General features: G+C 42.0%; 2 protein-coding genes across 4 annotated transcripts; both read left to right on the top strand.

Moving 5' to 3' along the window:
• Positions 1-1,527: 1,527 nt before the first annotated feature.
• AFG2B (AFG2 AAA ATPase homolog B) lies at positions 1,528-9,695 on the top strand. Its single transcript, XM_014277559.3, has 8 exons — positions 1,528-2,794; positions 3,829-4,014; positions 5,310-5,468; positions 6,001-6,210; positions 6,630-6,857; positions 7,715-7,849; positions 8,520-8,645; positions 9,348-9,695. The coding sequence occupies exons 1-8, from the start codon at positions 1,718-1,720 to the stop codon at positions 9,513-9,515; spliced, it is 2,289 nt and encodes a 762-aa protein (XP_014133034.1). The 5' UTR covers positions 1,528-1,717; the 3' UTR covers positions 9,516-9,695.
• A 1,842-nt stretch (positions 9,696-11,537) lies between these two features.
• Positions 11,538-21,611, top strand: C7H15orf48 (chromosome 7 C15orf48 homolog). 3 transcript variants are annotated; one of them, XM_055715605.1, is made up of 5 exons: positions 11,538-11,764; positions 12,016-12,104; positions 12,899-12,959; positions 13,594-13,685; positions 20,129-21,611. In XM_055715605.1, the coding sequence occupies exons 1-4, from the start codon at positions 11,723-11,725 to the stop codon at positions 13,660-13,662; spliced, it is 261 nt and encodes an 86-aa protein (XP_055571580.1). In that variant the 5' UTR covers positions 11,538-11,722; the 3' UTR covers positions 13,663-13,685; positions 20,129-21,611. The 3 variants fall into 3 exon arrangements, with proteins under 3 accessions (XP_055571580.1, XP_055571578.1, XP_005436326.1); XM_055715603.1 differs by lacking the exon at positions 20,129-21,611 and adding an exon at positions 15,545-16,404; XM_005436269.3 differs by lacking the exon at positions 20,129-21,611 and having other exon boundaries at positions 11,541-11,764; positions 13,594-15,441.

Genomic DNA, 21,611 nt, shown 5'->3' with positions numbered 1-21,611 from the left:
ACAAATCTGCCATTTTAAACAGAGTATATTTTTTGTTTAATCAAGTACATACTCAAGGGCACTCATGTTTACGAGAACCTTTGACAGAAAGAAATAAAACAAGAGAATGTGTTTATAAGACATTGGCTTGAAAATACATTCTCCTTCTTGGAATGAAAGCTCCTTATAATCTTTTGTCTGTATATTCTCTAGACAGGCATTAGTCTGTTGCACACTAAATACCTAAACAAGTCTGCATATTCCATATAAGCATTTGCATACATGTGCAGTACAAAAAAGTGCTATGAAAAGAAACATTAAGTAGATATCCAGGAGAAAAGGAACAGAAAATAAACACTGAAAGGAGAAAATTTGGTCATTAATTGAAAGGAAATAGAACATAGGCCCTCTCGCACAAGAAAAGGCATGGTGGTTTGCATACTCCTCAGCCCTATGCCTTTCTTCTGAATTCCTACTCAGCATTTAAAATCAGCTAAACCGGCTCTGCTAACACTGCCTGCTGTTGTTCACATACATTACTAAAATATTTTGCTTACAGCCCTTCATTCAATAAGGAATATGATTAAGCAGGACACTCAAATCAATAAGATTTCCTTATGCTTCCCCTCCAGAGGCCTTCAAAATACCTGCTGGACACTTCATATTCATGGTGTAAATCACCTTTCTGGGTTTTCTGTGGCCATAACTACACCTGACTGGTAACGTATATCTGAGATCCCAATTCTACATACTTAGTCTCAAATGAAGTCTGTATGTATTCAGGACATGCACAACTTTAGTTACAATGAAGCTACTTACAAAAATAAAATTATGCACATACTAAATTTTACAGCTCACCATTTATCTTGTATCCCACAATGCTTCTTCTGACAGGTTTTTATAAAAGTACTGCACAATTTAAGAAGGCAGCAGACCAAAATTGTTATACAATTGATATTTCTTAAATGCTGATGGAGCATTTGTCAGAGCAACATCCTACTACAGTTTTAACAATTGTTGAATAGCTATCTGTGTCCTAATGACTTTTAACAGCTGCTCCTCATGTCAGTTGGGTGGCTCCCTACTCGTTTTTCTTAACTGGCACCTACAGTTGACTCAATCCCAACTGCCAGTGAAAAAGGTGCTGAGTCCAGGGAAGCACTGACAGGAGACACGAGAAAGGGGAAGCCCAACTTTTGGGAACATGTTTAAGAAGCGCAAACCCGATAAGCGGGAGGCGCTGAGAGAAGAGGCGAAGTGAGGGAGGCAGCGAGCTCCGCCAAGCCCAGCTCTATGGAGAACAGCCCGAGTGGTAACGAAGAAAGGGGTGAATCCATTCCGTCTGTTGAAGAGGGCAGAAGAAGTCGAGAGAGCGAGCTTACAGCTGGGTAGCGGCGAGCTCGCCGCACGGACCGCCGCCTGACAGCCGCTCGGACAGGGACGCCCTCACCGGCGCTGAGGCGGGAGCGTGAGGGAAGGGAAGGCCCCGCCCCGCCCCGTCCCGCCCCGCCGAGCGCGCGTGCTCCACTGTGGCGCACGCGCGGGGGGCGCCAGGGCCGCCTGTCAGCGCGGCGCAGCGCGGGAGCGGCCCGGCCCGACCCGGCCCGGCGAGGGGGCCGGGGCTGGCGGAGCGCGGGGGGCGCGGCGCGGTGAGTAAGGGGCTGCCCGGGGCCGCGCACAGCGGAGCGGGGTGGAGCCGCCGCACTCTCCGGCGGAGGGAGCGCCGCGCAGGTCCGCGATGGAGGCGGCAGTCTTAAAGCTGCTGCCGCTGGACCCGGGCGATGAAGGCACCCAGAGGTGCAGGATGGGCCCTGCCGCCCTCTCCTCCCTGGGTGCCGGGCTGGGCGCCCCGCTGCGGGTGGCGCTGCCCACCGGCTGCTGCCTGTGCACGGCCTGGCCCAGGCACGATTTGGCGGACGGGTACCTGCAGGTGGACCTGGCCTGCAGCACGGCGGGGGTGGCCGCCGGGGACCTCAGGGGCCTGAGTCTGAGCCTGGGCCAGCTGAGGCCGCTGGTCTGTCGCCGGCTGGAAAAGGCGGCTGTGAAAGTGGTCCTCAGGAGCTCCGTGCTGAAGAAGTCGATTCCCAGAGCAGTGTTGCAGGAGACGATCAGAGAACTGCTAAGAAATGTTTATGTTTCACCTCTTTATGTTGTTACTGTTGCCCCAAATCTCGAAAATCCCGTGGTGTATATTGAAATCCTGTCTGCAGAGCCTTTGATGGATGAAGCTGGCCTGGTAACCTCCCAAACAAGCATAAAAATCAAGGAGGTGGTCACTCTTGAGTGGTACAGACATTTATCAGAAGACACTGCTAAAGTTTCCATTGCAGGGCTGGATGACGTGGGGAAGTCTTTGAAAGAAATGATAGAGCTGCCTTTCCGCTTTCCAAAGACTTTTAAGAAGCTAGGGCTTTCTGTCCCCAACGGAGTGCTGCTAATAGGGCCCCCAGGCGTAGGGAAAACCCTCATGGTAAAGGCAGTGGCAAAAGAACTGGGAGTGTATCTGGTTTGCATCAATGGCCCGGCCCTCTACGGCTCCAGGCCAGGAGAAGGTGAAGAGAATTTGCGAAGAGTCTTTGAAAAGGGCAGAGAGATGTCACACGAAGGCCCAACTGTTCTCTTCATCGACGAAGTTGACTCCATCTGCCCGAGGCGAGGAAGCTCGAGCAATGCTCCCGAGGATCGCGTGGTCGCTCAGTTGCTGACGCTGCTGGATGGTGTAGGCAGTGAAGGTAAGATGGTCGTCATCGCAGCAACAAACAGGCCTGATGCCTTAGACCCGGCGCTGAGAAGACCTGGCAGATTTGACAGAGAGGTGAGAAACCTTGTTGCTGATATGCTCTCTTTTTTTCTTTCGTTGTTGAGGTGGAGCAGGGGGCAGTTAATAAAGTAATTCTTTTTTTTTTATGTCTACTACTCATGTTTCATAGTGGGGCTCTACAGGCTTGACACATGTCTTGTTTCTTTAGTTTGCTGCAGCTTGGGTAAGGTAGGGAACACGTTTTCCTGTGGAAAACAAGAGCTTCAAATACTTGAAAATGGATAAGAGTCTTTGTGCTTCTTTATCATAAAGATATGGACCTGTTCTTGAGGGGGTTTTTTTGCTTACAGATATTTAGTATTACAGACTTACAATAATTTCATATAACTTATTGATAATCTTTCTGTAAAAGTTTATTGTGACAGAGAAAATAGTAACCTGTTGTCTCAAAACTTCAGATTTCAGTAACAGAGGCTAGGTCTATTCTGGAAAACTTCTGTTAGCCAAATGGTCAGAAGGAGGAACACATCTAGTTATGCAATGCAAAAATGCTTTTTACTTGTATTGTTTATTTTCCTGGCTAAATGCACTCCAGAGTCATCCATTTTAGTCTTTAATTCCTTTAATGCTTTCACAATTACAATTTGCTTTATTTTCTACGATTTATAGATTGTTGAGATACATTTTCTGGCAGTATTTTACCAGGTTTTTAATAATGTATGAATGTTTATCTGATTAATTTTTTCTATTGGATGAATCTAATTCAGTCCTTGAGATGCAAGTGTTATGTTAAGTTTGCCTTAAAACAGGACTTGCTGGACACTAGCCGACAGTGTGTTATGAACAACTGTTTATACAAACACTGCTCACTTGGACAGTTGAGTGTAAATGAAGGGTATTTAAAATATTTGTCATTTGTGTATTGCTGGTAATACTTTCTTGTAAAAGTCGTTAGGTGCAGTGTAAGTATGTATGAATCTTCAGTAAGCAGTATAAAGCAGAGACAAAGTTGCTTGCATAGGCTTATAAAATAAGAGGAATATAGCAAAATATCCGCTTTAAATTTTTGTTTATTATATTTGGTGTAGGTTGTTATTGGGACCCCAACACTTACGCAAAGAAGATCCATCCTGCAGTTGCTTACATCTAGTATGCCGGTGTCTACAGACGTTGATTTGGTTAAACTGGCAGAAATGACAACTGGGTATGTTGGAGCTGACCTGACAGCACTCTGCAGAGAAGCTGCTATGCAGGCTGTGTTCCACAGCTCTTCGGTATGGCTGCAAATTAGTCAAGATAAATGTCATTAATATATGTACTACCCTTTCTTCATTAATACATGGCTTTACTTGAAGAGCTCAACATACTGAAGAAGTCACAATAAAATACTGAAAAACACCAGGTGTGTTACAATTGTAAATATGCCATTTTGTTAGGCCTTTCAGTTCTCCACCTGCAAAGACTGTTTTCTCCTTTCTGGGTGAAAAACTTTGCTGCGAGTTTTTATCCTTGTCCTTATCTTTTTAGGATTGTGCAAAACGGAGATTCTCATCTTTTTTGGCAAACTAAACTCTAGTGTCCACAAAAGCTTTCGTCTGAAGCTATCAACAATTTAAAATTTTACTTTTTTAATAATAACTTCAAATTAAAGTTTAGGTTGACAGGTAAATAGATAACTGCTAGTGATAATAACTATTATCATTTGGGTTGTATGGCTGGATATAACCTTGTTTTAGACACAAGGTATACAACTGCCCAGTGTGCAGAAGTTAAACTTCTTGGCAATTCTCTAATTCCATGGCTAGAATAGCTATTTCTTAATATTCTGACTTAATATTCTGACTTTTACAAGAATTGTGAGATATGTTTGCTGTGGTTTTTCATCTGGAACGGCCGAGCAGAAATTTGAAGCCGTATTTGCAAAATTTCCAGAGTCAGAGCATCTCCAAGAATAATAGAACCCTCTGTATTCACTCAGGGATAGAAAAAGAGAGCGTGATGTTTCTAGAACTTCCATCTCCTCCAGATACCTTACAAATATTGAATATGATAAACAAAATAATTTAAGCCTGGTATCCCAGAAAGAAATAGATGGACAAATGAAAATAATAAGTAGGCAGCCTATTTCCCTTGAGAACGGGAAGTGCCTTTGTAAAATACACCTTAGTTCTGTTACTGCATCTGTAGTTTAATTGTATTTTATAGCCTATTTGAGAAAGCCTTACTTTCTCCAGTATGTAGTGAAAATGGATGTTAGAATATTTTTATTTGTATTCAAGAGATTTTAGGATTCGGTGTGTGTGGTAACCCTGAAACTAGCAACCATTTCATTTAGCAGATCACTGTCTAATGGAACCATAATTTAGGGGGAAAAACAGCAGTTTTCTCTAAAATATTAATCTCTGTTTGTGTTACATCTTTGCATTGACAGTGTTTAAGCTTGTTAGGGCAGGAATTTGCTTCTTTATTAGTTGCATTTCGCCTTTTGTGAAGTATTTTGCACACTAATGCAGCGTTCTAAGTTAGTACATAAAAATATTGTTAATAAGCTTTATCTGGGTTTCTTCAGGATTTGACTGAAACTGTGGTTAATATGGCAAATTTCCAAGAAGCTTTTAAAAAAATTCAACCGTCCTCTTTTCGAAGTGCAGTTGGACTAACAGAGTGTAAACCTGTCACGTGGGAGCAGATTGGCGGTCTCGAAGATGTGAAATTAAAGTTAAAACAGGTAACATATAAAACAAATTTAGATAAACAGCTGGTTTCAAATAACCATGTCCTCAGAGGTATTCTGTATGTTACAATATGGAAATGAATTTTCTTGCAAATTACCTGATTATAAATTGCATCTTAAACATCTTTCCTTATAGTGTAATAACTTATTACAATGTGTATGAGTGAGAATTCTTCCAGTCACAAGGTATCACCACCAAGTGTAATATCATGGGAAATAAGCATGCTTTTTAGTAGTTGAAAAACACTTAACTTGCAGCCAGATAATTTGTCCATTCCTGAATTTGCAGCCGGAGGTGGCTCATGCGTGTCATCTTTCAAGTACTGCCTTTTTTTCCATTTGAGATGGAAAGGAAACTTTAGGAAGCGGGGAGCATTATATGAAGAACCAAATTAGGATTCTCTGATTTGAAATGAGTGTTTATACCAAGGAGAGGAAATTATGTGCTCAGCAATTTTATTGACTGCCTATGAACTCTAGTTTTATTACTAACGAAGAGTTTCATCCCTTTTTTATGTATTGACAGAGTATTGAGTGGCCTATGAAATTTCCTCAGGCGTTTGCTAGGATGGGCCTGTCTCATCCAAAGGGTATTCTTCTCTATGGGCCATCAGGGTGTGCCAAAACCACGCTGGTGAAGGCTGTGGCCACAAGCTGTCACTGTTCCTTTCTCTCTGTAAGTGGTGCTGACCTTTTCTCACCTTATGTTGGAGATTCAGAGAAGATACTGGCTCAGGTACAGTTCTTAATTTGTGTAAGGTCTATAGTGTATTTTTGCTTGATATTTGTAAAATGTTAGCTAGGCCTACATTTTCTTTTTGAAAAAATGATAGTTAAAGCTGTCATCTGATTATTAAATAGAAATGGTTTACAGGTTTGCATTTATATAAACTGAGAATCTAGCCCTAAAATTATTCCAATTTTAAACTTTGAAAGTAGTTCTACCCTTTTGTTTTCAGTTAAGAATTTAAATAAGAAGTAGAATTAGCCTATAGTAAACATAAGCCAGAACAGGTCTTTTGAATCTGTATTAATGTATCTTTAAAGTTAAGTGAGTAAAATACAGAGCATATGTAGATAGGTATCTTCACCTTACTTGATAGAATATATGCATTAACATTTTTACATTATTAATATTTTTTTTTTATAAAAAAGGTTTTTCGCCAAGCAAGAGCAAATACTCCAGCAATAGTATTCCTAGATGAGATTGATTCTATCGTGGGATCTCGGTCACACTGCAGAACTGGCCATGGTGTCTCAGAGCGGGTTCTTTCTGTTCTTCTCAATGAGTTGGATGGTATTGGACTGAAAGTCACAGAAAGAAGAGGAAGCAAACTACAGCTTGAGGGTCAATGTCAAGAACAAAGCGATGAGGAAAGAAAGGTATTTATGTCCCCTCTTCCATATAGGAAGAACGATAAATTCTATCCAATTGTTCCAGAAATTTTAGTTGTTGCATTCACACTTTTTATTCTTATCTCAAGCTTAAAAATATGCAAGATCTTCTACTCTGTCATGATTTCTGTTTTCTAGAAAATACTGTATATAGGCTGCTAATGTTCTTATATACACTGTTCCTCAATGAGACTTTTTTGAATGCAATACCCACGCAGGCTAATGAGCATTACTAGCTGGTGTTCATCTTCTGTCACAAGAATCCTCTTGCTTGACACAAAGGTAATTTTTTAGATGAATTGTGCTAATTTTTACTATTATACAGGTTCCTTCCTGAACTTACTTTTTAAAGTGCTTTATTTGCAGTGTTTTCTCGTACGTACTTTATACAAAAACAGTACAGTTATGATCAGTTACTTTTTTTAAACAAAAAAGTTGCAGCTGGGCTTTTCAGTGTTCATGACATTTAATATCTAGCTTTTCTATATTTAAATTTCTGTCTTTGTAACATGATAATCTTTGGGGGAAAATAGAAAGGAAATGGTTTCAGAATTGTAGGATACTGAATTTTTGCATATAAAAGGTCTTACAGTCTGGCCAAAGAGAAGTCTGTGTTTATCATCAAGGCAGATACTAACTCTACTTCTTCCTTGTCCTCTAATCTGGCCTGCACCAGATTTTTTTACCTCAATAAAAAATATTAATATTGAAAGGAAAATAACGGCATGAAAAGATACATCACCTTTTTGCTCTTCCCCTTTTCTCATGGGTAGTTAGATGTTATCTAAAGATGATTAATATCTTAACCATGTTGCACTAATTTGTTTATATCATCTCTTACTCAGCTAGAGTTTCAGGAAACTTTGAACAAAGATTTCATGGTAGTTGCTGCAACAAATAGACCAGATATGTTGGATGATGCCTTACTGCGTCCTGGAAGGCTAGACAAAGTGATCTATATTCCACCTCCAGATCTGAAGGTGATGTATTACAAAATCATATGTGACTTTAAATGGAGAGATATTAATTGCCAGCATACTTTAAGAGCAAAGGTGGCATATTCCTAATAATGTATTTAACAGTTGATGGATGATTCACTGAAGATCAGTCACTAAACTCAAGGTATAAAGGAGAAGTTTAAAAGGGAATAATTACATCTGTAATTTAAACACCAGTAACATTTTAACTGGTGTGTGTAGTTACACTGTTGCAAATAGAAAACAGCCAAAATCTGGAATAATTCTGTACAACATCAAGCTGCAGTTTAGGAAGTATTGTAACAAGGTGTCTATTCTTGCTTCAAATCATTCTTGTGCCCTGTTCCCAAGAGTAGCGTAGCCACTTGCTCTGAGCTTCCTGAAAAAAAAGGAGTTGACCCAAAGCAGGCCAAATATGAACTCTTCAGTCTAAAATATTATGTTTTCATGAAGTAATGAGTAACTGCAAATAACAGACTTGAATAGAACCATATAAGTATCATGTCCATTAATAGCATTGTATTCACTCTTTCACCAAAAACATGTCAGTTTGGTTTTGGTACTTTTGGGGATTTTCCTTAGTTCTAATTTAAAATGTGGTACTGCTTTGGAGAGGAATTAATTATTGGTTTGTTTGGCTTCTTTTTCTTGTATAATATGCACCAACTCACAGGGAAGGCTTTCCATTTTGAAAATCTGCACAGAAAAAATGCCATTAGATAATGATGTGTCATTACAAGATGTGGCAGCCATGACAGACCTGTTCTCTGGAGCAGATATTGAAAATTTGTGCAAGGAGGTAAGAAATATTCACAGTTAATCTGTGAAATAAACTGTAAATGAAACCCTTCAATGAAAAAAAGAGAGCTAACTCATAGATGTTACCAAGCCATCTGTAATATGGTTTCTTTCACAGTTTCTAATGAAAAATAAAGATAATTGAGTAAAACAGAAGAACTGAACAAGGGTTAACTCTTTAAATAAAGAGGCCAGATAAGAATAAATACTTTCTGTGATCATTGACTTGAACTTAAGGAACTGTACTACCCTTTGTTTCATGTGGCCCTTTCTAACTCAGGCTCACATCCAGATAAATGGTATTCTGTGCTTTGCAAGCAACTGCAGCATCTTTAGCTGAAATTGGCATGTGCTCTCAAGCCTAGAGAGAAAAAAACTGAGAGGAGAAATCTTAAGTATTTGAGATAAATTATGTAAAAGAGAGAAGACTAAGAGAGAAGAAAATCCAAATATATGTGATCAAGGATATATTGTTTAACCCATACAAAAAAGCAAATGAAAAAGTTACACTCATCTTACTCAATTATCTATTGTTAAATAACTGTAAATTATACAATGCTGTATTCATGTGCTTTACCTAAAATTTTGTTTCATGTAAAGTACTTTAGAATACTTATAATAACTTCTTTGCAGCTTAAAACATGATAAGCACTTCAAGTTGTTTTTGTTCTGGTTTTGGTGTGTTGTTTTTTTTCTTTTAAAGGCTGCTTTATTGGCATTGCAAGAGAATGGACTTGAAGCAACTGCTGTAAAACATGAGCATTTCGTAAAATCACGGAAGACTGTAAAACCATCCTTAAACATAAAAGACTTGGAATTTTATGAAAAATTTTATAATCAAGAATTAGCCTCTGGAATCAAAAAGGAGTGATGTAGCATAGGTATTTTTAAATACATTACAAAGATTTTGCAACAGTTTACATGTTTCCTGCTTTTTAATACTGTACTTACTATAGTTTGCAGTGTATATGAAATACAGTAAAACTTCACTTGTGAAAAATCTGTGATTTCAATAATGGAGAATAAATTCAAATCTTGTTTGTTTTGGCTAGGTTTGCATCTGATGAAACAAGTAACTGAGATACTTGGATAAAGCACTGTGGAACAGCTTAGCTTTACTGTAGATTCCCTACTTTTCGGTACAAACACTGGCATGATAAGAATATTTAATTTAAAATGTATTGTGAAATCTCCAAAAGACAGTGAATATTTTAAAAAAAGAGAAGCTTTTAGAATGTTAAATAGAAGGAAGTAAGTCTCATAGTATATAAAACGTAAGGTTTTACATGTATGTCTACAGGCTTTCTTAGAAGCAGCTTCTAAAATACAGAGGCAGTGAAAAGGTGGTCAGTGCTTAATACCTTGTAAGTTTGGGAGTCTGATTTTTTTTGGAGTAATTTTAGATGTTAATGCTTACTGTACAAGCATTTGGACTAAATAAGAAAATACTAAGGAAGTCTAATTTCTTCTTTAGAGAAGGGAGTTTGCTTTATAACAGTTTCTGCAGAATTCTTTTCCCCACCCCACAGTTCTTTGTCAATATATTTCTGAAGGTCATCTTCTAAAATACACAGATACGTCAAAGGAAATTGTTACTACATGTAAGTGTGCATTTTAACTTACCAAGGTAGGAAGTTTTTAGTTATTCTTTTTCCCCATGAAGATGCTTGTGAACTGAGTAACTCTACTGTCAAAGATAGTTTCTAATTTCAGCTGAGGTTCTTCAGTTATAAACCCATTAATGACTATTTCTTTCTCATAACAGGGGTGCTAAGGCCTGTGCTGCAGTGTGGTTTACAGGGAGGTGGATCACAAAAGGAAGTTACAAGGCAGTTAGCAACTGCGCAGGGTAAAGGGGAGTAGTAGAAGCCGTTGTAACTTAGGACACACATAAATGACTGTCCTACAGCTTGGTGGCTTTGATCACCATTTCCTAAGGAAGGACTGTCCTGCTGCTTTATTGCTGGCAACGGGTAGGCCAGTGCCAGTGAACTTGCCCAAAGGTTTCTCAGCAGAGAAAAGCTGGAGATAAACTACGAAAAACCTCACGGTAACTCCCTGTTTTGCTTTCCAGTGTTTGAGAGTGTTGCTTGAAAATTACCAGACCTGAAAGGTGTTGGGACAGCAAAATACTGTCAGTTCGTTGTTTCAGAGATAATGCTGCTCCCCTTCTGTACTCACCCCCTAGGACCACCCGAGCTAACGGTGCCCTGGTGTGTGTGTCTGTCCCTTGCTACAGGGAGGCAACCGAGTCAGGGGAACCTTCTCCTTCCTCTCCCTGCTGCCGTGGGGGGCGAGAGGGAAAGGGAGAAACAGACAGGCAGGGATTGCAAAGGCAGAGGTAACTGTTAGAGGAACGGCAAAGAGGAGAACGGGGCAGAACCCAGCTGTGATGCTCCAGGGTCCCCCATTGCGTAGTTGGGCATCGTTGTTGATGGCCAACATGCAGCCTGCTGGCACCACGTACCTCCAGCCTGCCCCAGGTAGGAGTTTTTCTGACGGGGCTATCGGGAAGCGATAGGAGCTGTGTAACACCGTAGGGCGGAGGGAACCCGAGTGCCATCGGGCGACCTGTTTGGGCCACTAGACGCCCCTTGCTGAGCTCTGAAAGAGGTGGGCCAGGGCTCGCCTGTGCCGCGGTATACCTGGAGAAGGGGACAAGCAAGGGGACGAAGGAGGAGCTGAGGAGCGAGGTCCGCGTCCCGCAGTAACGGAGAGCGGAGGAGCTGCGGGCAGCGCGCACCAGCCGCCGAGCCCGGCCGCTCGCCGGGCACTCCCCGGCGCTTGCCCGGCGCTGGCCGCAAGGGGGCGCTGCTGGCCCGCGGGCGGCTCCCCGAGGCGGCCGCTGGGGGGCGCCCTGCCGGGCGGGCGCGGGCCGGGGGCAGGGGCGGGCGCGCCGCCTACGCCAGCAGGGGAGCAGGCAGCGCCTACGGCCGCCGCGGGGCGCATATAAGGTGGGGAGGGCAGTGGCCGGTGGCCGTCCGCAGCGCTGCCCGTCCTGCCCCGCCAGGGAACGCCGCCCGCCCGGTCCCGGTCCTGGGCTAGAACCGTTTGTTCCAGGTCCGCAGCCTCCGCAGGATGCACGCGAGCTTCTTCCAGATCCTGAAAGCCAAGAAAGAAGTGAGTTGGCCAGAGGCGCTGGTGTTGGGGTCGCCCCCTTGGGCGAGGGGGTCGCCACTTCCTAGCGGGCTCGTTGGGGAGGGAGTGGTGGCAGTGGGAAGGGGACATCCGCGCAGGGACCCGCGGTGGCGTGAGCCGCGGCAGAGGTGATGCCGCCGCAGGTGCCCGCGCCTCGGTGCCCTGTCACCCCCGCGGCCCCGGGGGGGCTCTGCAGCCGGGTACCAGCTCAGCTCCTGTTCTGTGTCTTTCAGCTCATCCCCCTGGTTGGAGTGGTGTCCTTCGCGGCAGTCGGGGCGCTCTCTTTCTCTGTCTACTCGCTATTCAGCAAATCCGATGTGATGTAAGCAAAAGACACGCTGCTCGGCGTTTACCCAAAGCTTTTTTTGCTCATGGAGGTATTTGACCATTGTGTTTGCACCCCAGAAAAAAACAACCACCTCCATGTGGATGTTCCAGAGTACTACTAATGCCTAAGATACCTGCAGTTTGTAAATACTGGAGAAATTAATTGGTTTGGAGCATAGTCCAAATTATTTCCAAACTTTTGACTTGCTAACTGTATTTTTTCTTTGCTTTAGATATAATAGATTTTTACATGTTCTTAGGAAGAATTTCGAATATTCAGATAGGTAAATGACATGCAGATGTGTTGCAGACAGGCTGTTGCCTTGTATATAAAGAACAGCATTTGAAAATATGAACTTAGAATAGCTTAGTATTTTAATGGCTTGGCTAATAATTGGAGCTAAGTCCTACGCTGTTTAAGCTTTGGGGATTATTTTTTTTTATTTAAAGTTATTGGAATGGGTATTTTAGCTGTCAGGGTAAGAATCCCCTTACTTTTTCTGTGGCTTTATTCAGTTCTGATGTTACAGCTTACTTCCCGTACGGTAACACGTTATGTATACTTGAACAATGCTGGCTTGTTTGGTGCTTTGGAAGCCTCAAATAAAGCAAGGCATCATTGATTCCTACGCAGAATTTTAAAAGGAAATGCCCAAATCTGTCAACCTGTATTTGAGGGAACTGCTTACATGAATAGTTTTACCAACAATAGACTGCTCATATAAGAAAAACATGTGCAAGGTCGCACCCCAAAACACAATGCCTGCTTTGCTTTGTCTTCTCTTAAAGCATTAACAAGAGTGGCAATCCAGAACCATGGGAAACGGTCAATCCTACCAAGCCTCAGAAGGTAATTTGTACAAATAATATAGTCGGTATAAATAGCATATATCTCCAACACAATTAATAACTTTATTTAAAGGCGTAACAGCTACCAAAATATTAATGAGGAAAGAAATGTAAAGCTGACGTATTTAAAAGTGGAACTAACCGCTTAATTTGTGACATATGTATCTTCCCTGTGTTACGTAATGATGGGGATTCAGCTGTTACATTCTAGGTCTGAACCTGAATTTATGGTGTATTTCTGGTTGATATGCTGCCCCCAACATCCATTTACTCAATTCCATTGGTAACAGTGGAAATGCTGTTTACCCTTGCCTTGTTCCTGAATGATAAAATGGACTAAGAATGGTTTTGAGTACTGCAGCCTGAAAAAAAATAATCCTAGTTTACTAAAGCATCTAGGATAAGGAAAAATAAAATTATTTGGCATTATTATTTATTTAATATCTAAGTGATTTTGTTCAACAAATGATTAACTATGTTATCAGTTGTTATTTTTGCTTACTTCTGAAATGAAAATTTAAAGCTACTAGAAATCCTTCTTCAACCATAAGTTGATACGGGATGGGATGGGGAGAGTGGATCAAATGCTCAGTTTTTGCTAATTTCTTTTGTATTTTCTGTTTAATTTCTTCCAGCTATTAACAATCCATCAGAAATGGGAACCGATAGAAGAGCTGGAACATGTCAGAAAGCTTATGAAGTGACAAGTTTCTGTTGCCTCAAAAAGGTACCCTACGAATCTAGTGGAATCACTTCTGCACAAACTTGACTACTGAAATCAGTGTGCGGAAATGCTTCTGCTACATTTTTAGGGTCTCCCTACATTTTTTGGACTCTGGATGAGGAGTTTCATGTTGCTCTAGAAGTTGGCATACAACATCCACATAGTCCAAAAATTTGTCTCAAATAATCAGTTTTCAGTAGGCATTTGATGTCAAATGTTGAATATTCAGATGGTAATTATAGATGGAAAAAGCCCTCACATTTTCACACTTTTTGTCGCGTTTTGTTTTCTCAAAAAACATTAATTTTGTAACTTTATATATTTTTAATAAAATATATTTAAAATTTTCACAACACTCCATGTAAATTCCATAAATGGAGATTACCTAAATGCCCTTCTAAATTGGGATTGCTGGTCTGCTTCTGCTCTGTATTGTATTTCAATGCTGTATGCAGACCAAAAAGTCATCATAGTCAGAGGATGTCTGTATGACAACATAAGTGAGCATAAAAGTATACTTCCATTAGTTTTCTATGTTGGATATGATGACAGTTTAAGTAAAAATTAATTTTCTACTGCTAAAACTAAAGTTTACACATGCACTTGCCTGAACGCACTGAGGAGTCCAGTGGGTTACTTAAGGGTGTATTTGAGACTGCAGGATTAGAACACAAGAATGAAGCATGGCTAAAAGGGAATTGGAAATGAGATAATTTCTGTTGTATTTAAATATTGTTCGTGTTTTAAACTTAGAATGTCATAGGAAACTTGCATTATCCAAAACTAATTACATAATGTTAATTTCTTCTTTTCATGCAAGGTAGCCCATGTGCAAGCTCAAATGTATGGCACAATTAATATTTTTAAACATTTCTAGATACGTGCTATTAAGGACATCTGCCTTAACAAAGAGAAAGTAACGTTAAAATTAGGAAAGATTCTATGAAGAGACAGTTCCTCTTTAAGCATCTGTCTGTTATGGGTTGGCCGGGGAAGGAGTGTGATGGGCAGACCCCCAGTAAATTAATGAGACAATATATGCATCCAGTGGTAGAACAGTTCTTCTGTGGATATTTTCTGTATGTGTTCCCTTCCAAGCAGTTTTGCAGTATGTTACACAGTTTCTTTTACAGGGGATGTTCAGAATATATATATTACTTTCTGTGAGAAAGAAAGCAAAAGCGAAACAACTGCTACTTGGAAAAAAGTCCCCATGAGTGAGTAATAGGGAAGTGCTTTAGGTCACTCTGCTGCAAGAAAGACAAAACTGAAGTTAGTAAAGCTGTCTTCTGAATTTTAAGGTAGTTTGGCTTCATAACTTTAGGTTTTCTTCAGACTTATTTCTGCTGAGAAAAAGTAAAGGCTGAAGTGTTGTCACATACTTGTGTGCAGGTGCAGCATAAATATCTGTTTATCAAGTAAGCATGACTCAGCAGCATTTATGTTTTAGATCAAGAGAAACTACAGGGCTTCAGAATATTTTCTTAGCTTTCATTTTAAGGAATGACATTACAAGATGATTGGACAGCATATAACCACAAAAATCTAGTCCTCTGAGGAATACAAGTTTAAAAATCTAGTCCTCTGAGGAATACAAGTTTGAAGTATTTTAATAGAGATTATTTCAAAATATTTTCTGTAATTTCTGTTAAAAAGTATATATTCTGTATGTCTGTATTTTTACGGGACTGTATCAAATAGAACAAAGTGCTGTGCTCTGAGCTGATGCATGAATTAAATGAGTTTGTTCTTCACTAAATCCCTTATATGGTCTGTAAATACTATGACTTAAGTATCTGTCAATGTTGGGGAAATAAGTGTAAGTCATTTTCATGTGGTTTTTGTACTTAACTACTTTTCAGTGGTGTCTTCCAGTAGTGCATTAAGCAGTGTGACTGCCATCAGTCATGGGTTGTTGCTTCTTTCATCTTGTCCTGAAGCATAATAGCAAAGGTAATAGAATGTTTTGCTTTGTTAGCTGCTCTTCCTTCTTTTTTTCTTTTTATTTTTAATAGAGATCTGTGGGGAGAGTTTTCACATAATGTGAGAAATCAAAAATTTTTTCTGCACTTCAGAAAGATGGAGATTATTGTGAAAGTTCTTGGGACAAGTTTGTGTGTTCTCAGGCTGTCCCTAAAAAATATTGTCTCCTGCATAGATAAGGAGTTTTTTTCTTGTAAGTAGAGCACACCAAGAGCGATTACTGTATCTCCCCACCTCCAACTACTTGACATAAATCTATAAAGTAATACACAAATTTAACTCCTTGTACTACAAACATCAGAGTTAAGACATTAAAAATGTAATGGGCTGAATTTTATGAGCTAACTTTTATGAGAACGGTAAGATTTCCATGTCCCGTCTTATGCAAACCTGTGACTTTTTGTTCCATGGATCATTTAGCGGCCATTGAAATAATTTAACAACTTTCTTCCTTCTCTCCATTCTGTTGTCTCCATTTTGTCTCCTACTGCATTCTGTTCTTGGGGGTTTTGTTGTTTTGTTGGGGGTTTTTTAAACAATCGCTATCATTGCTCACCCTGTGTAGTACTTTTCCATGGAACTGTATCACTTCCAACAATTTCCTATTAATTACAGGGTTTAATTAAAATGCTTACTGGTTTGTTAGATTTTCAAATACAGATTAGAAACCATTGGAAATGTTTTTTAATGGTTCTAATCACAATTAGAAATAAATCATCATCATGCTTTTCTCACTGCAGGTGGCTGTTAAGTAATTTGTAAATAGCTTTCTGGCAGAACAGTAGAAGATTACTTCTTTAATTACTAATTTTTGTTATTACGATAGTATTTAAAGGCCTGAACTGTAGATGTGGTGTCGTCATGGTTTATCCAAGAGCTCTGCTGATTTTTTCATTTGGTTTTCTTTGCATGATAGCCCTGGTGTCAGCATTTCTCTGTCTGATGTCCCCTACCTCTGCATTTCTCTGCCACAAGATGCTATAGTATAGTTACTAAGTGTTAGTCTAGTTACTTCACCGGCACCTGTGGTTTCTGTAGAAAATAGTAACTTGCAGGGATGCTTGATGCAGTCAGTAAAGGAAATTGTTCATCGTGCAGTTGTCATCTGTCTCGGTGCAGAGGGTTGTTGTCCCTGGGACTAGCTGTGGAAAACAAACACGAGTAATGGGAACGATTCACTGGATCTGGCTGATACTTGGTGCTGGATGCTTCCCAAAAAAGCTTTCGGATTAAACAAACATGACCATGCTGTTCAGCACGGTTCTGATTCACTGGCCAAAGTCTTTGAGGTGCAGCACATCGCAGCCGTACGGGGAGCGCACAAGCTAAGGAGATCACCTAAAGGTGTAACTGAAATGGAAATACAAAAAGTGTTGGCAAGGAAGTAGGTGCAGGGCACTGCAGCTGGGCTGAGTAACTATTGACCTGCAGGCGCTGATGTGAACAGAGAGCGGGCACGTTGTTTGCTGAAAGCTATCTCCCATCATAAAACTTAATTGCAGCCCTCAGAGGAGGTCCAAAGAGTGCACGGCCACCTGGTGCAGAGCCCTTCCCGGGCACCCGCCCTGGGCAAGGATCACTGCCGCCGGGGCACACTCCAGGGGGCTCTGCCAGCCCTGCTGTGCTGTGTCTTGGCCTGATGGCCAAAGGCTTTTGATTTAACCAGCTTTTAGACAACCTTGTTCATAGAATGGGTTGGGTTGGAAGGGACCTTAAAGACCATCTAGTTCCAACCCCCCACCACGGGCAGGGACCCCTCCCACCAGCCCAGGGTGCTCCCAGCCCCGTCCACCCTAGCCTTGGGCACGGCCAGGGATGGGGCATCCACAGCTGATCTGGGCAGCCTGGGCCAGCGCCTCATTGCCCCTGCGGTGCGGAATTTCTCCCCCAGATCTGATCGAAACCTGCCCTCCTTCAGCTTCTTACATTCACCCTCGGGGCAGAGCTGCCCGCGGGGCCGCAGTGCCCGCCCGCAGGGGCACACGCTGTGCCCCCAGGGCCCCTCGCACGACCAGACGGCCCGGGGCCTGTCACAGCCAGGCCAGCGAAGGGCTGTGCCGGCCCGGAGACCGCGCCCGCCCAGGGCCGGGGGCTTCCCCGGCGCCTCCATCTTCCCCCGGGGCGCCGCTGCGCGGAGACGGAGGCCTCTCGCCCCGGGAGCCGGGCAGGGCGAGCCCCGCTGGGCACCGCAGGCTTCGTGGGACGGCCCGGTGACCCGGTGGGTGCCGCGGGCGGCGGGGCCGGCTCTGGCCGGGCGCCAGGGACAGGCAGAGCGACCCCCCCGCCCTGCCCCGGTGCCGTGCCCGGGCGCCCGGTGCGTGCTTGGGGGAGCAGAGCCCCGTGAGGCCGCATACTGCCGAGGTGCGAGGCGCCGTGCGAGGCGCAGGGCTTGTCTCTGCCACAAACAACAGAGCTGTAAGAAAACCGTAAGTGGGGCGGCAGGGGGTGGCAGAGCTTTAACTGGCGCGGGGCTGTGTTGGTGACAGTCCTGGGAATCGTTTGTCCCGACTTCAGGATACAGGCCGTGTGCTGGCTGATGCAGCCAGTCTAGAAAAGTAATTAAAAAAAAACAACAACCCAAAACAAAACAAAACGTTAGCAGTGGGAGCGTGCACAAAAAAAGTTCGGCATGGTTTGATGTGGGTTTAGTTTTTCTCTTCATTTAAGCTTTCCAAGGTTCAGCCCAATGCGTGAGGCAGGTGCTGGGGCCGCGGCCCTCCCGCTGCGGTGGTGCTGGGCACCCCCTGCTCAGAGCAGGACCCTGCCCCTCGGCCTGCCTGCGCTCCCTGGGGTGCTGGTGGCATCCCGGCTGGTGTCCCAGCTGCGGCGGGCAGGGTTTGTGGTGCCCGGTGAAGCGGCAGGGCACAGCGGCGGTGACAGCAAGGGCCAGAGTCCGGCCCCTGTGGTGCTGGGCCTCCCGCCACAGTTCAGCCTTGAGGCTGGGCTTGGAGGTGTGCGCCCGTCCTGGGTGACCGTACCGTTGCTGCTGTGCTTGGCCAAGATTTGACCACGTGTAATTTTCCCTAAAAAGTGTTCGGTATAAATAATTCAGGCTTCACGGTGCAACATATTTTAAGAAAAAGCTAATTGTCTTTGTGACCTTGTTTCTATAAGGTTTAAAACATGCTTGCGCTTGTCTGTTAAAATTCAGGTAAATGTGCTTCCGGTTTTACCAGCTGTCAAGCAGTAGAAAAATCAGTCTCTCCAACATGAAACCCTGGATCCGGGTTATGCTAGGCTGGTATTACTCGCTGCCGGCCCTCCACACCCTCCTCCCTATTTTCTACTGCGACTCCTTCTGTCATTCCCTTGCTGACACATCTTTCCTTCTTGCCAAATCTCTGCCTTTCTGTCTCACCCACCAAAACAAACACATCATAAAAACTTAACATTTTCTTGGCCTACTTTATTTCTACCGTTACTACTCTTTATTAGTACATCTGCAGTGTGTTCTAGGAAGTTACACATGTAAAATGAGTACATCAGACTATAATTAGGCTGGTGGTTTAAACTTGGAAATTAAGCAAAAAGGGCCCTGCTTGTAAGTTCCTTCTCCCTCTCCCTGGTTCTGTTCTGCTTTATTTATGCTGATGATACTGTAATAAAAGCACCATAGGGATATTTGAAACAAAAACAGTAAGAGGAGCATTACTAATGACAGTAAGATGCATGGTCTGTAAGCTCTTCAAGCAGAAGTCTGTAGATTTTCAGTAATGCATAAATAGTAGCAAATACTTAAGAATTGTCTTTCCATTTTGAAAAAAATTAAATAGAAATTCAGGTCATACATATAAGCATGCATGCATTGTCTTTCAATATACGTGCATAAAAACGTTTGCAGTTTTTCTTCACATTTGTTAACTTATTAATGTTGTGTTGATAGGTAGGGTCCACTCCACTGAAAGCTGTCCCTTAATCATGCTACTGCAGAAAAATAAAGGCCATGTCTGCTCATAATACTATGGGAGACTTACTGTTCCTTACCCATTTCTATCAAAGTACCTCTTGCTTTGAGTAAGCGCAGTTCTGTTACTGAATTCTGATTCATCTGGCTGTTTCCTTACAAGAAAATGGCAGAATAACTTGTTCATGTTCTAGAAATCCAAACTTGAAGTGGTATGGCAGTTTCTAATCCTAAACACTATGAATCACCAGGATTCCGGTAGCCTTGCAGACCGTGATAGTGGCAGCCCAGGCAACAGCTGTGAAGCAGCCTTTTAATTTGTGTACTTTCTTTTTCATTTTGTGTAAATTGGAAAACATAAATTCTTTACGTTCAAACTCACTTAGCCCTCACTCAGCCAGACTTCTGACTTCACTGACCCCAAGTCAGTACTGAAGCTGAAGCAGGAAACAGGAGATCGTAGCTCTTAAACTTATGACTTTATCACAGCAATTGATTTTTAAGGTAGAATTCCCCACTGAAGTGAGCAGGAATTCTGCTCAGACACTGTTTGTTACAGATGGTGGCAAACTGAGGATCTACAGACTCAGGAGGAAAAGTTAATAAGCTACAGCACCAAAAATAAACCTTGGGGACCAGAGCTCTGCAGCAATCCAGCCAGCATTGCCTGGAGGAACATGATTGAGACAAGGCAGAGCTGCCAGCCATCCTACTTTATGGTTACAGCTGTTCTTAGAACTCTTTGGTTTTCAAGCAACTTTCTATCGTTTTACTTTTTTGTATGGTATTTAGTATGAGACAAATCCATTCTGGTAGATCTGGTGGACTGGTAGTGACTGTGGGCTTGAGTGCTTCATTGGCCTTTTGCACAGAACTGTATTTCATCTTTGGAAAGAACTGATGGCATGTTGTGAGGTGCAAGCAAGGAACACCCACCTTATCTCCTGCTGGGTTGTTACACGGATTGCTAACAGCGCAGCGTTTGTGAAAAGCTGGGTTCTTTGTCTTCCTGTTTCAGTATTGTAGAATATGTGGATTTTTAATTGCAAAATTAATGTAGGGTCAACATGCTGTATTAACAGACACAGTTTATTTCAACACTATTACATTGTGTTAAGAGTATAGAGGGCAAATGGGACTAGCTGTGGATGCAAACAGATTAGCTGAGAGGTCAGAAAGCCACACAAGTTTGAAAAACTTCTGAAGTGGGAATATATGTGTTTAAGCTTTCAGCTTTAGCAAAACTTTCTCACTCTTGAGATTTCCTGTTGTGTGTCATTTCTTTAATTGAAGTAAATGTGTTTGCAGTAGGCAGGTAACTAATAAACACCACTTTTTATGAGACTTGATGATGTTGCTGCATGAACAAGGAAGTAAATACAGAAAATACAGATTAGTTGTAATCCCTGGTAGTAACAGGAAAATCTTATCAGTTTGCCAAAGAAAAGCAAAGTCATTTACTTGTAATAAATCACTGATTCACTACATCAAAACAAAGGGAAAGCTGTTTTTCTATTAAAGCTGTTAAGAAAGTTTAATTGAATGATGCATCTCCTGCTGTATGACTTGTATTGTAATTTAGTAAAGCCTGAATATTTTTTTAAATTACTATTGTTAGCAGTATTAAATGATATGTTAGCATTATGCTGCCTTTACTGTGTTAATTTTTCCTCTTGTGAAGTGCTTTGAATGAAACATGCTATGATCAGGAAACAGAATTTGGCTCAAAGACTGCAGTATCCACCTTACTCCCAAAAGCACCAAAACACGGCAGACTCCTAGTCACAATGACTTGCAGTTCTGTTCATTTCCTCATTGCCAAACTCATAGCCACAATTTTAATGTTACAAGACCATGTGGTACAAAGTAAATGTAAAAAAAAAATAAAATTGGAAGTTTGAAGTTATGGGAATGTTTTCATACTGATTTCAGGGAGGCATGGAATTAATATAACAAAACTTGTAGTGGTTGTGTATATGTACAGTACATGTTTTTTGAAAATTTTCTCACCTCTTAAGAGAAATAAACACATCTAAGAATCA

Source organism: Falco cherrug, chromosome 7 (genome assembly GCF_023634085.1).
Source record: "Falco cherrug isolate bFalChe1 chromosome 7, bFalChe1.pri, whole genome shotgun sequence".
Classification (NCBI taxonomy): Eukaryota; Metazoa; Chordata; class Aves; order Falconiformes; family Falconidae; genus Falco; species Falco cherrug.
Note: the sequence above shows the minus strand (reverse complement) of the source record. Positions and strands in the feature narration are given on the sequence as shown.